Source organism: Cornus florida, unplaced genomic scaffold (assembly GCF_030987335.1).
Source record: "Cornus florida cultivar Cherokee Brave unplaced genomic scaffold, ASM3098733v1 CherokeeBrave_3.0.0_Hap2_Chr05, whole genome shotgun sequence".
In the NCBI taxonomy this organism is placed as follows: domain Eukaryota; kingdom Viridiplantae; phylum Streptophyta; class Magnoliopsida; order Cornales; family Cornaceae; genus Cornus; species Cornus florida.
Window position 1 is genome coordinate 117,132,204 of NW_026775575.1, and position 17,101 is coordinate 117,149,304.

Consider the following 17,101-nt stretch of genomic DNA (forward strand, 5'->3'; position numbering starts at 1 on the left):
ACAAAAGCCACTACCTGTAACAAACAACACAAGCAATCAAATAAACAACATAAGTAATCAAACCATTCAAGTTGTTGTTCTCGATCAGCGCATCAAGGAAGATTTGGGCGGGCTCTATGCTGCGGCTTCATATATATATATATATATCCACATATCTACTGACAGGACCCAATTGTCAGGAGCTGGTTATTGGGTACGTTGATAACGACTACGACGGAGGGAATGGGTCGAGAACATTTGACGCCATGGTGTCGAGATTTTGATCTGGGTCTGGAGATTGGGACTCGATTACCGTCATGAGCAGGGAGCGGAATAGGGGTACAGTAATTAGAATCTCGTCGCCAACGGTGACGATGAGCGTTTGCGGGTAGTACCCGGTGACGTTCCGGCCGATCCAGGAGGCGACAGTGGCGTTGGAGAACCCAATTGTGAGGAGCTGGTTATTGGCCACGCTGATGACGACCCGGATCTTGGTTTTGGCCAGAGCTTTGAGAATGTATGCGTCAGCATCGTACAGATGAATGGTGATGGTTTGGGTTTGAAGTTCATAGACCCAAGCTCGGTGAAGTGTATAGAACCACCGTTGATCTTGCCATTGCCGCCGTCTCAATTCATCTTGCCGCCGCCGCCGCCGTCTCGCCACCGTTTTGGTTTTTTTTTATGGACCCTATACATCTTAGTGCCTGTCTGGACAACATAGAGGTTAGATGGTTGAAATTATCCATCGCTGGTAACCATTCAGCCATGCATCATCCAGATGTTGCTCCAATTAGATTGATGAAACATTAGGCACGTTGAGGTGATGCCACCGCTTTGGCTTTGATTGAGGAAAGAGAGAGGAGAGAGAAAAACATTGGAGAGAGAATTTGAGAGAGAGGGGATAAATAATTATGAGGGTATTTTAGATATTTTAATTAATTAATTTATATATTTTTGAGGGGTAGAATGGGAATTTGAAAATAAAAATTGATGATATCATCATTTTTGGTTGATATATATTTTTTTGTTAATGAAAGGAATGTCATTATTATACATATACAAAAACTTTGAGGGATGTCGTTGTTATTTAGTAAATAAGAGAGGAGGGCGGTATAAGTTAACTACTGGTCAGTGTAATCCTCCCTATATGTATAATTATATATATATTTTTTAAGCAACAACTGTAATGATTATATAAACATTCAGTATACTGTAATTAATTAATTACATAGGCTAAAAAAATTAATTAATTACATGGCTAAGGAGCATACTTGGTCCTCTCTTATTAGTCTGACTTGTCAACAAATAGTTTCCAGTGTCTCAGACTCTCAGTCAACAATTTGTTAAATTTAGTTTCGTAGATTTAATAATCCCTGAGCATAAGAATAAAAATGGTGGACCACTCAGACTATGCCACCTCATCATGCGACCCCATCAGGTAATGGGTCCCACAATGACGTGGCATGATCAGGACGGACATGCTCAAAATAAAATAAAGTAGTAAAACATTGCCTGACAAAGCACGACGCGTCACCTTACATCGAACGCAGAACACTCCCGATCGAACCTCCGGTTTCAGGTCCTCAGATCCCGATCCGCTTCGTCTCTCTCTCTCTCTACACTGTCTCTCTCTCTCCTCTTGGTGTAGTGGATGGCAGGGACCAATAAGTACACCTCCCTCAACTTCAACGACATATACGAGAAGAAGATCAACCATCCCAACAACAAACAATCCTCTTCTTCATCATCACCTTCCTCTTCTCTTACAAGTCCTAACAAATCCATCATCTCAAACTCTCGCATCCATGGAGGAATGCTTGTCCTGAGCCGTCCCTCACCCAGACCCATCCCACAACCCTCTCCTCCACCTCCACCATCACAAGATTCACAACCCGTGATACCAGATCGAACCCGGTTGGAAGAGGACTCCATCTCTCTGCGCCCTCTGGGGCGAACTGGGTCCGGCCCATCGCTCTCTTCGTCTCTGCTGCCAGACAAGGAGTTACCGTCGTTGTCGAAACCGGACCGATTCGTTCCGCCTCATCTCCGGCCAGGGTTCGTGGGCCGGGAGGAGAGGTCTGAACCGGGTGTCCGGTTTAGGGAGTTTGGCGGTCACCGGCAAGAGCATTTCGGGTCGTCGAATAGATTTGGGGAAGACAAGCGACCTAATTCTGGAGGTGGGTATGAGAGGATGCGGAGGGTTGGTGACTCGGGTTCGACCGAAATGAATCGGCCCGGTTCGAGTGAGACTCGGCCGAGTTCTAGTGGATGATGGTATTTGTTCTAACAAATCTTCCCATTATCAAATTCTTTTGTTGTTTGCATATATTAAAATCATTTGATTTCAACATATAATACCATCACCTTTCAATGTATTTCAATGTTCTAACAAATCTTCCTCTGTTTTCAATGTATTATTTGCCATGAAAAAAGGGAAAATTTTATTTTCTTTAGTTAATGGATCATTTTACTCTATTTGATTGGCCATATATGTGGCTAAATTTTATTTTTGTGTAATTTTCTTTTACAATTTTTGTTTGATTTGTCATTAGTTAAGAGATAAAAATAGATATGAATTAATTTTGTTCCTGCCTTTGTCAAAAGCTTATTATTTGAAATTGCAGATATTTTACTCATCCACATGTTTGATTTTGTTGTTATATGGCTATCTCTTACAAATTAGTAATTTCCAAGTGTTCGCTCAATGGAATGTCGGGTCTCTCCTTCATCTCATCTCACGAGGTCAAAAAGTTCGACTTTCAATTGGGACAAAAGTGAGTGCATGATTTATTCTTATATGTATGAAAAAAGAAAAAAAAGAAAAGAAATCAGCATGTCGAGCTCCTTATAGATGAAGTGACAAGTGCAGGAGGTCAACCTGAACCTTCTCGCACATACAAAGTTGTGATGTGTGTAATGTTTTCCACTAATCTACTAAAAACTCTAAATTAATAATGTTTTCTAATTCAAGTTGTAATTACCTTTTCGTTCTTAGATATCTGGGTAGTCTTGATTTGTCCTTGGACAAGCTACCGTAACCAACTTTACTAACTAGACACTCTAAAATACTAAAATAAATGAACTTATAGGCTCCAAGTTTTGATCACAATTTTGTCAATTCTGTTAGATTGATAATTCACGATGTCAACTCCTTAGTAGATGAATTGTTTATGTATAAATTACTAATATATTATATCATGGAATCTAACCATGCTTCTGCTTTTTGAGACAAAAAACAAGAATATAATTATAATCTATTTACCTATCATGATAGAAATTCTTGTTTTTTCATCTCAATTGATAGACGATGAGATTCAAACCCTAGTTTCTCGAGCTATTTAGCTATCATGATAGAAATTCTTGTTTTTTCATCTTAACTATAGATGAATGATGATGGGATTCAAACCCTAGTTTCTGCAGAATAGACAATAACAGTGCCATTTTGCCACTAGGCCAAGACACTAGTTACAAATCAACTACATTCACAGATATGATATATTTGGAACTACTTAGTATGTTAAGAGCATGATATAGAGAATGGTTAAATGAACAGTCAGCTAAACCTTTAGGGAATAAAAATATTGTCCGTTAATTTTGTGTTGCTTCTAAGGCAAAAAGAGTAGAAGTTTCATGTTGTAGCCTGCCACACAGAGATCTACTCTTGTGATAGCATCACCCTTGAGATGGCAATGCTGCCTTTTGGACAGCAGCAGCTTCGCCAAATGAACACCTTTTACATAATTTTGGGCTATTAGTAGTATTTTTGCTCCCTTAAGAGGATACTTCCCTTGTTTCTTTGTAGGGTTTTACTGTACTTCCATGATTAAAGAAAAAGAAAGAAAAGAGGAAAGAAACTGCTACCATAATTGAAGTGTTTGGACAAAAAATTAAGCATGTGTGAACAACTTTACAATGTCAGATGGATGCTACAGGCCATGTGGCCCAACTAACTAAAACAATTCGCTTCATGTGGTTATTGCCGAATTTGTTGACAAGTTCATATTGTCAGCATTGTCCTTTACGCACATACTATGCATTTTTTTGTGCATGAAAACCTTTACCGGGTAACGCTGATTAGTTTATCGATGGGACCTTTGATCACAAATTGGCATTATAGTAATGCCAAAGGTCTGTCTCCAATCTACCCTCTCTGCACCCTCATTTAGTTAAAATGGTCTCTCTCTCTTTGATCTTGAATCATAATGCTTAGGTAAAAGCTATTTTAGGCATAATATGAAACTAAAACAGGATTTATTCTGCATATAATTGGGGATTGTTTTTTATTCGAGTCATTGTTACTGAAATCAACACAAATTCATCACTGTTACCTGATGCTTGTTTTCAGAGTTATTATGAAGTTGATCCCCTTTCCATGGAGGAGGATGAAACCCTTGATGCAAATGGGTTCTCACTGTGAACATCTGTAATCTTTAGTCCTGGAGTTGGCATTAGTTTTACACATTTTGATGGAACCTTCTATTCATAGAAATGGGAAACTGATAAGGTGGCTTCTTAAGAGTCTCCAATAACTCAGGCGGTGGAATATTCGATTAACTAGAGGACTGAAGATTATGTAGAAAAGGAAAGAAAAGAACGTGCCAACAGAATGTAAAATCTACTTGTATGATCTGTCAATTGTTTAACTGGTGCAACTATTTTAAATGGGAGTACTGCAGTAATTGCTTCCTCTTTCAGGTATTACTTCATTATCTTTCTGCCGTTTCGTGCGACTCTTCCATTTTTCTCCTATTTTCTTTTTTTGACATTTTGATTCCATTACATGCGGACTTAGGCCTGCAATCCTTTTCCTGCTGCATCCACTTGGATCATATTATTGATTGACTGCACATAACCTTGCAAAGGAATCTTTCTGACGTCTTGTATATGGTATTGAAATGAGTTACCGTGTTTTTACAAGCATCCTAGTGGGGGTATGTTTGGTGGTAGTCTGTGATCGAACGGGACTAAAAGATAGCAACTGGATCACCCTGTTTCTTGTGTTTGGATGCTATGTGATAATGCGAGTGTTTGCTAATTGTGTATCACCTCTACTTCTGTTATGTCTGAATACCATAATTGAACTGCCATATCTGTCGTCACCTCTATTATGAATGAAATTAAGTATTTTTCTTTTACGGTGAAATTGATATCATATTTGGCATCACCTCTGTCGTGAACAAATGGAAGCGTAAATTAAAACGTCAACTCCACCTCCTTTTTTTAGTTTCCGGAGTAGTACCTGAAGAAACTAATAGTTCGATATTCCATAGAAGCTATGCGTTTGTTAGACAGTGAGCATACTCATAAGCTTTAATTTTTGGAACAGTTATGAACATTGAAGTAGTTGCAACTGACTTCTACAAATTAAATATAGGAAAAAAAATGTGTGGAGTTCTGAATCCGGAAGCAATGATTGTCCGAATGTGTTTCATAATTACATATATGTATATATTATATAATCTCCTAAAATGTCTTTAAATTTATTACTTCCCTCTTTTATAACACAAATAACAAGTTATTAATGGGTGGAAGAAGATTTGGATTTTCATTCTTTCACAGAGCTCAAGGGTTTGTCGAAAGCATGTGAATAACGGCCAAGCCTTTGTCCTCGCCGAAATAAAAAAAAAAGAAAAAAAAGAAAAAGAAAAAGAAAAAACTGTCAAGTCTTTGGAGTACTGAAGAAGACTTTATGTCTGAACATATTATTCAAAACCAGTCCAACACCATTATAGAATGCTTCCATGGCGTTAAGGGCACTTACACATTACACAACCCATCGACATGTCAACGTTTATTATTCTAAATCTGTAATTAGCAACATTGAACACATGCCTTGAAAGCACTTACACAACCCTACCCAGAGCTTGTCAAGGGTAAAGCTCAATGAGAGACCTTAAACCCAGTACGGGCATTATCTTACAGTCACTGAAGCCAGCATCCAGGAAGAGCTTCTTCCATTCCTCTTCATTTCTCTCTTTACCAGTGACTGTAATCATCATCATCATATCAAAGAAGAGTTGGGTTTTAATGGACTCATTATCTCCTTCCTTGTAATCCTGTATCACCATTTCTATAATAATCACCTTCCCGCCCTTCTCCTTGCTTGGAATTGCTTCCCTGCATCGCTTCAGTATCTTCACACAATCTTCGTCGCTCCAGTCATGCAGTATCCACTGTTTGTCATTGACAATCAAATTACAAGTTTTAGTACATAGTTTTCATTACTTGAAAAAATTGATAGTTGTATGAAAATAGTGAAACGATAAAACGGGAACCAGAGAAAAGTCAGAATTTAAAAGGAAAGATAAAAAGTAAAGCATGCAAATTAAACTAGCATAACTTGTAAAGGGTGATTGTTAGACATAATCGTCACTCTTGTGTGGTTAATTATTTTCTTGTTCACCATGCATGCATGGATTTGCCATGAAAATATACGCATGAATGAATTCATATATAAAAAGCAATATAAAATATTAGGAGTACATAAAATTCTCATGCTTGATCCTGGGAAATAATGAGAATATCATATAATGAAATATCAAAATCATTAAGTTAAATTACTAAAAATAATATTATAATACCTTGAGTAAAATTGCATCTGCTGGGGGAATTGCCTCGAACATGTCCCCTTCAAGAAAGTTCAAGTTCTTAGTCCCTTGCAAGTTAGCAACAACATGTGGAAGATCAAGCACAGTGCACTTTAAGTGTGGGAATGCCTCAGCAATGGCCTTGGCCACAGCCCCGGTGCCACCCCCAACATCCACGAATGAATTCAACCCCTCGAACACTCCCTTACACTCTTTAAGCAGCATGCTAGCCACCAACCGGGCATCACTAGCCATGGCCTCATTGAAAAAATTGTTCAGCACCGGCTCTTGCCCAGCTTGGTCCCAAAGTGTCCCCCCATTAGCCGTGTAAAATGGGGTTTGATCCTCATTTTGGAACCAAGTGCTGATAAAGTTGGATGGATTTGTTATAATTGGATCAAGCATGGCTAGTAAAAATGGTTTCAAACTCGAGGGGTGGTCCTTTATGAGAAGCTGAGAAGCAGGTGTGAGGAGATACTCAACTTCGTGCTCATTTCCAGTAACTTTTTGCTGAACAAAGAAACCGGAACGAACAAGAATGCGCATTAGGCGATAGATGCAATGGCCTTTTGTGGGGTTGATTGGTAGCGCGGTGAGCAACTCAGAGAGAGGAATGGGTTGGCCATGGTTGTGGATGATATCTGGTATGCCAAGTTGAATTGCGCATTTCAATGTTGCAGAGCTTATGAAGTTAAATGTTTGGTTCCATATGTGTGCTTGAGCCTGAAGTAGCTCACTTCTCTCTATATTAGGCAAAGCCATCATAATCTGTTTCTATGATGCTATGCTATATATTCTATCCCCTCAATCTAATTTGACAAATATTGAACTCTCTCAATATATATAGAAGTGGAGTCATGTTTATGCCTCAAAAGTGAACTGGACTGTATGAATGCCGGCGACACGTTTTTTTAATTTCTACCCATATGCTTTCCCTGAATTATTATATACATCACATATTTGTTACATTTTGATATTCATATTTACGTGAAAATCATTATAATTTAACTATGTGAACTGTGTTATTGTGTAAACAACTGAATGGAAGAGAATCCGATGTTAACTATAATGTTTTTATATATTTAAACACGTTTAATTAATGGCAAACTTTTTATAATTAATCTAATGACCTGGTAAGAGCATAAGTATTACTTTATGGACAGATGAGAATAAATTAAGAATATCGTTTAATTTTCCTGTTCATCAGAATCATCACTAATTTACTACTAGAGTGGTATTCCCGGAAATGAAAAACGGTTCTTTTAAGCAAGAGGGAATCTATCACAAGGATGCTTATATTGTGAAGAAGCTCACAGCAATATCAGTCGAGCTCTGTAAGGTGAGCCGGTGGGTGTAGTGGTTGTGGCGGCAAGAGAAAGAGCGAAGGTGGTGGTTCAAGAGAAAGAACGAAGGTGGTGGTTGTAGCGGCGAAAGAAAAAGAGGGTATAGAGAATCTGAGAGGAGTGAAAAAATTATGGGAGTATTTCTTAGTTACACAGATTGAAACAGCACGGTGTTTTTTTGCACTTTTTATATGGGGTATTTTAGACATTTCAATTGAAATGTCTTTGATTGCACAAATTGAAACAAGAGACATGTTTTGCTTTTTTGTACATGGTAGGAGTATTTTTTACACTTAACCTCCTCTCTCTCTCTCTCTCTCTCTCTCTCTATATAATAAAAATTATATATATTTTTTTAGGAAAGGTGCTAGGAAATTTAAGAGTTATTTTCCTCCAATCTCCATTAACAAGGCAATGATATGTGTAGCATCATGAAAGGGGTAGAGCCGTGATGCTTCTTCAACATGTTGATCCGTCATTTTAGAAGATGCCAAAATTCTTTTACAGAGAAGTGGGGCTTCAGTTGATGTGGACGTCCCTTATTGTAATTCTGCAGCGCATGATCTAAGAAAATGGGCTTTGAAATGCAAGGGCGGAGACTAAGATCCTGTTACGTAAAACTGTAAATGAACCGAACTATTTAAGTTCGGTTGGTTTAGAGTTCCGTTGAGTTTGAATTCATTTGTTAGACTTTTAAATATTTAAATTAAAATATGCGAAGTAATATATTTAAATTATTTTATATAAGAAGCTAGCTCATCTATACAAGTTTACCTATTACTAATGTATACTTCTGTTGGCCCAATTAGTACATAGTATTTAGAAATTCAATCTTACAAATAAACAGATAAATTCATTTAGTTAAGTAATCCATTTGGCCCAACTTGTGATTTTATTTCAGCCTTGGAGCTGTTTTACACGTAGTAAAACACCCAAAAAAAAACCCTAACACAGTCGCAAAGAGCAAGCAACGAGCCACCCTCTGCAGCGGTAATCCTTCCACCGTCCTTCAACTCAACCGGCTATTCCCACCGTCCTTCAAGTCAACCGGCGACGTCCAAGTTACCTCTCTCGCCCTCCCTCTCTCAATCTCAAGTTTAATATTCCCTCTTTGATCATATTGTTGATGGATGGGAGATTGATCATTGGGATTTGAGGGCTGGGGAAGGAGATGATGGATTACTATAGGAAATGGGTGATTAATTGGTAAACGGAGATGGTGACGATTTTTTTCTTGAAAAATGACTTGATTCGTTGCAGTGTATAGTGTGTTATTCACTACCTGAGCCCAAGCGGCCTAGCTAAGCTCGGACGAGCCCGAGCACCGCCCGGGCCTAGCCTAGCCTAGCCTAGCCGAGTTGAGTCCGAACAGTCTGGCTCATTTGCAGATAAAAAATAATAAAATAAAAAAAAGTAAAAAAAAAAAAAAAAAAAAAAGTCTTTTTGTTAGTCTAGCCAAAAATTATTGTCCATAAAAAAACATATTACATTTTTAGTGACACGCTACTTTTTTCAATTAAATTACTTTTTAATTTGTTTAATAACAATATTTTTAATACATGAATGTTATTAATTTTGTAAAACTATCCTTTAATAGGATTACCATATTTCGCCCTTTTAAAATTGTGTTATGAGTAGAGGTAGGGATGACAACGGGGCGGGTTTGGAGCAGGTTTTCCTAAATCCCGCCCCACTCCTTTTATTTTTTGTCAAGTCCATGTCCGCCCCGAGACTCTCGACAGGTTGGATTTTCATGTTCAGCCCCGCCCCGTTGGGAAATACTGTGCCCCCGTGCCTGCCCCGCTAACAAATTTTTTTCTCCCACTTTTTGGAACTTAAGCTCCTGCTATTTGAATGTGGAAAGTTTGAGAATGACACAATATAAATGAAATTATGTATCACAACAAAAATAAAAAAAATAACATGCACATAATATAATTCAGAGAACATAATAAACAAAAATAAAAGTTTAATACAACCAAATCACAAGAAATTCTAAACTCCAACTTCCACCATAACCAAAACAAAAGCAAATTTAATACCAAGTTTATATATATATATATATGCTTAGCGGGGCGAGGCAGGGTGGGGCTCTTAGGATATGTATACTGAACCCTTACCCGCCTCGTGACCCGCGACGGGTACAAAATTTGTATCCATGCCCGCCCCAACGATATAAAAAGTGTTTCCATATCCGTTATTAACGGGGCGGGACGGGGCGGAGTTCCGGCGGGGTGGTAAAAATTGACATCCTTAAGTAGAGGTTGAATACTTTAGATAATTTTTTTTTTTTTAAAATTTAAAAATTTTTTTATACAATTTTGTTCTATTTTATTTTTTTTATAAAGTAAAGTTAAAAATTATTAAAAATATTTTTGATGATTACCTTTAAAAAATAAAAAACGTTTTTAAACAATTAAAAAACAATTCCAAACAGATTGTAAGAGTTGGCAGTTTGGTCATGGTGGTTCATTAACCTTTGTAATCTTAATTTATTGGCAAGGGATCTTCAGGTTTGAAAATTTAGAATAAAAAAGTAAAAATTGGGCACCATGAGAGATATATATCCAATGATGCTTTTGCATGAGACTTCTCTACAACTAGTATAGAAAGAAGTTGCAACGTTGCCAAGTCCTCAAATGATGCCATTTAGCTTCCGGTCAAAGCATATCATTGACGGCACTAACTTCCAGAGTCCAGACCCAAAACTTGGATATACAGTATTGTTATAGTAGTATACCCTTAAAAATGCGTGTTAGATTACAATTTTATTCTTGAGAGTTTTTTAAAATTATGAAAATACTCCGTATCATTTACCCATTATTGTTTTGTTTCAAAATTTCTTATTTTTGAAAGAATAGGAATGAATTCTTTTCCCTTTTACAGGCAATTCAAACAAAATATTCACCATCACTTCTTTTCTTTTCAAATTCATAGATAATGAAACCTTACAGTATTGTACAAGGCTACATATCTGAACATTTATTATTCTAAAATGCTCAGTCCAACATTCATATAGAATTCTTACATGCAATAAGAGTATTTACACAACCCAAAACAATATTATTATTCTATACAATAGTAAGCGAATGCTTATAAGCCTTGAAAGCACTTATACCCAAAGCTTGTGAACTAATTAAAGCTGTGTTCGGTTGCATAGAATTAGAGTTTTGAAATTAGAATTGGTGGAATTAAAAAAAAAATTTAATTTAATTTTCTAAATTTTTTTCTTCAATTCTATCGATTCCAATTTCAAATCTTCACTTTCATGAAACCGAACATAGCCTCAGGTTGTGTTCGGCAGCACGGAGTTGAAACTTTAGAATTGAAATTGAAGAAAATTTTTGTTCAATTTTTTGATTTGTTTTTTTTTCAATTTCTCCATGATCCAAAACTCCAATTCTACACTCGCCAAACATGAAACATAGGCTTAAGGATAAAGCTGAATGAGAGACCTCAAACCCATTACGGGCATTATCTTATAGTCGCTGAAGCCAGCATCCAGGAAGAGCTTCTTCCATTCCTCCTCATTTCTCTCTTTACCAGATACTGTAACCGTCATTAACATATCCCAGAACAGCTGGGTTTCAATCGACTCATTTCTTGTTCTTGTCCTGTATCATCATGTTCATATCTATAATTATCACCTTCCCACCCTTCTCCTTGCTTGGAATTGCCTCTCTGCATCGCTTCAGGATCTTCACACAATCTTCGTCGCTCCAGTCATGCAGTATCCACTGTTTGTCATTTACAATATTAGTCCAATTAATTACAAGTATATAATTAGTTAGTATTTATATATTCATTATTGTGAGAGAAATCATATCCTTCAGAGAAATTAAAAATTAAAAAAAGTCCACTTCAACTCTTCTAAAAATTGATGTTTTATTGAAATAGTGACACCATGCAAATGAAATCAGATCCAGAAAGGTCAGAATTTAAAAAGAAAGAGAAAAAGGAAAGCATGCAAATTAAATTTGCAAATTTTGTGAAGGGTGATTGCTAGCTAGGTAGACTTAATCATCACACTAGTGTGGTTAATTACTGTCTTGTAGTTCACCTTGCATATATGGCATATATAACTTGATTGGAGTTGCCATGATAATATATGTGTGAGAATAAATTTGTATATAAAAATCATTTGTTTCATTGGGTATGTAAAATTATGGACTAACACACACACACACACACACACACACACGTACGTAAAATTATCATATAGCTTGGTTATGGCAAATAATGAATACATCTCTATATATATGGCTGGACAATATAAAATAAATCATATATATATATATATAGATTGAAAGATGGAAATCAATAAGTTACAAAATTAGAGATGGATTACCTTGAGTAGAATTGCATCTGCTGGAGGAATTGCTTCAAACATGTTCCCTTGAAGAAAGTTCAAGTTTTGAGTCCCTTCCAAGTTACCAACAACGTGTGGAAGATCAAGCACTGTGCACTACAAGTGTGGGAATGCCTCAGCAATGGCCTTGGCCACAGTCCCAGTGCCACCCCCAACATCCACCAATGAATTCAACCCCTCAAACACTCCCTTACACTCTTTAATCACCACACTAGCCACCAACCGAGCATCACTAGCCATGGCCTCATTAAAAAATTTGTTCAGCGCCGGCTCCTGCCCAGCTTGGTCCCAAAGTGTCCTCCCATTGACGGTGTAAAATGGGGTTTTATCCTCATTTTGGAACCAAGTGCTCATAAAGTGCGACGGATTTGTTATAATTGGATCAAGCGTGGCTAGCAAAAATGGTGACAAACTAATGGGATGGTCCTTTGTGAGAAGCCGAGAAGCCGGTGTGAGCAGATACTCAACTTCTTGCTCATTTCCGGCAACTTTTTGTTGAACAAAGAAACCGGAATGAACAAGAATGCGCATTAGGCGAGAGATGCAATGGGCTTTTGTGGGGTTGATTGGTAGCGCGGTGAGCAGCTTAGAGAGGCATGGATTGGCCATGGTTGTGGATGATATCTGGTATGCCAAGTTGAATTGCGCATTTCAGTGATGCAGAGTTTAAGAAATTGAATGCTTGGTTCCAAATGTGTGCTTGAGCCTCAAGTAGCTCAGTGTTTTTCTCTATATTAGCTAAAGCCATTTAAAAATGTTTCTAAGCTGCTGTGTTAGCTATTCTATCCCCTCAATTTAATTTGACAAACATTGAACTCTATATATACAGAAGTGGAGCCAATGTTTATCTTTATGCCTCAAATAATGAGTGAACCGTATGAATGTGGGCAACAGATTTTTTGAATTTATAGTTCTATACTTGCCCTGAATTAATATTTACATATCTCATATATGTTCCATTTTTTTTTTTAATCCAAGGGAATTGTTTACTCCTTAGTGAAATTAACATTAGTTGAAACGTCATACGTGGCATCACCTCTGTCATGAACGAATGGAAGTGACGTACATTATTAATTCGTTGAAACGTCAACTCCGCTTTTCCTTATTAGATACACAGTTTGATATATTGACACATGTCAATGACGATGACCAGTTCCGACCCTTGTCCATGCTTGGATCTGCTTCAATATCTTCACACCTTCGTCGCCCCTCATGGTCATGACAAAAAAAGAAATAAAAATAAAAAATAATGCAGAATCCACCACTTTTTAACCCATATATAGGAAAATGATACTTAGACGGCTGTTCAAATATATATATATATAATTAAATTAAATTAATACTTTGACTTACCATTTTAGCTGAATTATGAGGTCTAAGTATCACACGTCTTCAGATGATATAAAGAAATCACTCTTTATAGCGATCCATATTTGGGCTAGAATGTTAACTACCTGGCATGATTGTTTTTCACGAGAAAATATGTATGTATATTTTGGGATCTGGGTTAAGGCTGCTTTTGGATTGAGGGATCTGAAAGGATAGTGAGGGGAAGAAAAGAAAATAATAGTGTGGATTGTGTTTGAATTGTTTAAAAGAAAAGAAAAGAAAAGAAAAGATTGCGAAAGATATTAAAAAAAACGGGAAGATTAAGAGGAAAATGATAACGTACACGTATTAAATAATATTTTATGATTTTGAAACTGCCTCGACAACTGGAAGGTGAAAATTGTTATTATACTGTGTCTCATCTAATTAAAAAAGTATAATAGTAATTTAATTATATATATATATATATATTTTTTTTTCTTTTATGTATCTTATCCGAATAATAAGAATACTTTCTTTTCGTTCCTTTTCTTTTTTCCCTTATCTATTTCAATATGAATATTAATTATTGCTATTTTTTTTTTTTTACTTTCTTTCATAATTAATGCTATCATTTTTTTTTTATTTTTCTCCTATATATCCAAACAGAGTCTACATAAGAAATGAAGCCTAAAAAACATCCTTATAATTTATAATTATGCAAATAACATCCTTTATGTTTAAATGCCACCTAAAGTGAGCAAACAAAAACTTTTCGTCTGATTAAAATTAGTAGATGATTAAAAAGACAAAAATGCCCTCCTTTTGTCTGATTAAAATTAGTAGATGATTAAAAAGACAAAAATGCCCTCCACTTTACTAATAAGAAATATAATAAAAAAATACATAAGAGTTGAAATTACCTAAAAAGACATACCAAACATTGTTTTGAATTCCTCCAGCCCAAACAAAAACAATGAGAACCAAAACCAAACACTATATTCGTTAACCATTCTCTCTCTCTCTTCATCAGCCTGAGACACTGCTCTCTTTTGATTCAGATCGAAGACTGGGCACAGCTGATGCCCACTCGATGGCGAAAAGGCAGTTCTGGGCGAATTGCTTCTGGGAGATGGTTTCATGTATATGATTATACTATTGGTATCCCACCAGTAGAAAGATGGAGAAAAATATTTATTTGTTAAAAGAAGCAATAAAATGGAAAAACACTCTATTTGATTTTCTAATCCCAATAATCAAATAAAGGCCTCACTTTGCAGTGGTTATCAATTAGAAAAGAAAAAATTAAAAGAGATTACCGCTTTGAATTAATTTTTCATATAAGAATAAGTAATTAAATTTAAAGTATTCTGTTTAGCTATTCTTAAAGATAATGTCTTCTTATATATCTCGATTTTTTTTCTTCTTCTTGTTAATGGACATTGAGTAATGCATAATTAAATTTAAGGACAAATCCTAAAGTATAATTTATTTCATAAAATTAGATGGAATTGAATTTATGGAATTTCCACTACTTTCAATTTCAATTCATTTCATAATTCATCAAATTAGATAATTTTAGATCATTAATGGAATCTGTGTACTATTTTCAATTTTTTTTTAGTTTTTTTTATTTGGGTTTTCAATCAGCGGTTTAGCATTCCATGATGGTGTTTAGAACAACCGAAGAAAAGATGAAAGAGATATTGAGATTCCTAATTTCACGCAGGCTTAGAATAAGGCATCTAAGTTAGCCTAGTTTAGACCAGTGTATCGAAGGGACCACTATTTCATTACTCTTTGTAATATTATGAAAAAGGTAATTAATGATTTGTTGTTTTATAAAAATACAATTAATGATATTATGATCAAAATATGTTCTTCCCTTAAAAAAAATATGTTAGAGAGAGAATTAAGAGGTTAGAGAGAGAAATAGGGAGAAAATTTAATATATATATATATATATATATATATATAATTGAGGGAGGGTAATTTTGAAACACTATATATTTTATTTTGATCACATGATCAGAAGATCTTATTTGCTCACCTTACATACATGATACAAATTGATTTGAACACAAAAGGACTATTTGCAATACTTTTATAATTACAAAGTATTTTTTGTAATTCAACCAAACCCGATGTGACGTGAAGTTTGCTTTCTCTTTAACTAGAAAGAAGTTAATAATAGCTTTTTAAAATCCATAAAATTATAATAAAATACCAAATTGAATAATACTCAAAGTCTTATCATCGTCAATTCTCTCTCTTCCCTCTCTGCTTCTTTTTCTTGGTCGTCACCCTCGCAGACCCCACTTCCTCCTCCACTCCATCCTCTCTCTGAAACCCTATTGCTCTCCAATAATTCACATGCATTCCAAAAATGCCGTGAAGTCATCATTTTCTCATTTCATCAATGCCGAAGACAATCGCGGTTTCCAGTGGGTCAAACGATGGGGACATTGGTGCGTTCGTTGGTGCCCCTCACTATGTATCTCTTGAAATAGGACAGAAAAACAACAATGATCGTGCTGCTGGCTTATGATACTGATATATTTTACTGGTATATATTAATATGTATGTATGTGCATATATATGCATGTGATATGATGGACGACCGTCGGGTAGGTGTGTAGGGGCGTAGATTTCATTTGCAAGAAACATTCACGCACACTTCTACTTAGATATTGATCCCCTGAGCCTTTTTTCTTTTTCTATTTTAAAAGTTATGACTAAGTTACAACTTTTGTGATCCTCAATTAATCAATAACATAACTTTCTCTTTTAGATAAATAAGAAAGATAACACAACTTTCACTCTATTTAAATCAAGAAACAATATATTATACATATCTTTTAGTTTACTTTTTTAATTTTATTTTCTCATGTCACATGTTATATATATGTATATATATATATACACACACATACATATTTATACTACTAATAAAAGTGGATTCATTTTCTAATATTTATATACATTTTAAAACACTTCATTTATTTAAAAAATTTATTAATGACTTTTCAAGTTTCCAGATTTGTTGTTACACACCTTTTGATTATTAAATGTTGTACCTTTCAGGATTTCAATGCTTCTTGATATTTCATGCTGATACGCTTTTACACCTTTAAATAGATTTTTAATATGGAATTTTTTTTGAAAAGTTACCTACTTAACTACTAGCACCTATTTGCAAAGCAGGAAAAAAAAATAAAAAATAAAAAATATATACATACTCTTCTATTTTATATATTTTGTTTATCAAGTTGTCTTTTTTCATAAAAGAGTTTCTTATAAATGTGGATTCATTTTCTAATGTTTATATACATTTTAAAACACTTCATTTATTTAAAAATTTTATTAATGACTTTTCAGGTTTCCAATTTCCGCTGTTATACGCCTTTTGAGTCTTAAATGTTGTACCTTTTAGAATTTTAAGGCTTTTTGATATTTCATGCCAATACACTTTTACACCTTTAGCTAGATTTTTAATATGATTTTTATTTTATTTT

General features: G+C 35.3%; 2 protein-coding genes and 1 pseudogene across 4 annotated transcripts; 1 reads left to right on the forward strand and 2 right to left on the reverse strand.

Annotated features, from left to right (window-relative positions):
• The first annotated feature begins 1,483 nt into the window (after window positions 1-1,483).
• LOC132308927 (uncharacterized) lies at window positions 1,484-5,114 on the forward strand. Of its 3 annotated transcripts, none has more exons than XR_009482502.1 (3): window positions 1,484-2,253; window positions 2,663-2,753; window positions 4,325-5,114. XR_009482502.1 is itself a non-coding variant. In XM_059807229.1 (2 exons), the coding sequence occupies exon 1, from the start codon at window positions 1,631-1,633 to the stop codon at window positions 2,249-2,251; it is 621 nt and encodes a 206-aa protein (XP_059663212.1). In that variant the 5' UTR covers window positions 1,484-1,630; the 3' UTR covers window positions 2,252-2,253; window positions 4,325-5,114. The 3 variants fall into 3 exon arrangements, 1 of the variants encoding a protein (XP_059663212.1); XR_009482501.1 differs by lacking the exon at window positions 2,663-2,753 and having other exon boundaries at window positions 4,325-4,674; window positions 4,772-5,114; XM_059807229.1 differs by lacking the exon at window positions 2,663-2,753.
• Window positions 5,115-5,622: 508 nt separating this feature from the next.
• Window positions 5,623-7,339, reverse strand: LOC132308929 (trans-resveratrol di-O-methyltransferase-like). The gene is made up of 2 exons (XM_059807230.1): window positions 6,561-7,339; window positions 5,623-6,152 (listed from the first exon to the last, which is right to left on the reverse strand). Exons 1-2 carry the CDS (start codon window positions 7,329-7,331, stop codon window positions 5,847-5,849), a joined length of 1,077 nt encoding a protein of 358 aa, XP_059663213.1. The 5' UTR covers window positions 7,332-7,339; the 3' UTR covers window positions 5,623-5,846.
• Window positions 7,340-11,339: 4,000 nt separating this feature from the next.
• Window positions 11,340-13,026, reverse strand: LOC132310516 (trans-resveratrol di-O-methyltransferase-like; annotated as a pseudogene).
• Window positions 13,027-17,101: the final 4,075 nt, after the last annotated feature.

Coding starts and splice junctions, on each gene's coding strand:
- LOC132308927 (XM_059807229.1), top strand. CDS start 1,631: ATGGCAGGGACCAATAAGTACACCTCCCTCAACTTCAACGACATATAC.
- LOC132308929 (XM_059807230.1), bottom strand. CDS start 7,331: ATGATGGCTTTGCCTAATATAGAGAGAAGTGAGCTACTTCAGGCTCAA. Junction 6,153..6,560: donor CAGATGCAATTTTACTCAAG/GTATTATAATAT, acceptor AATGACAAACAG/TGGATACTGCATGACTGGAG.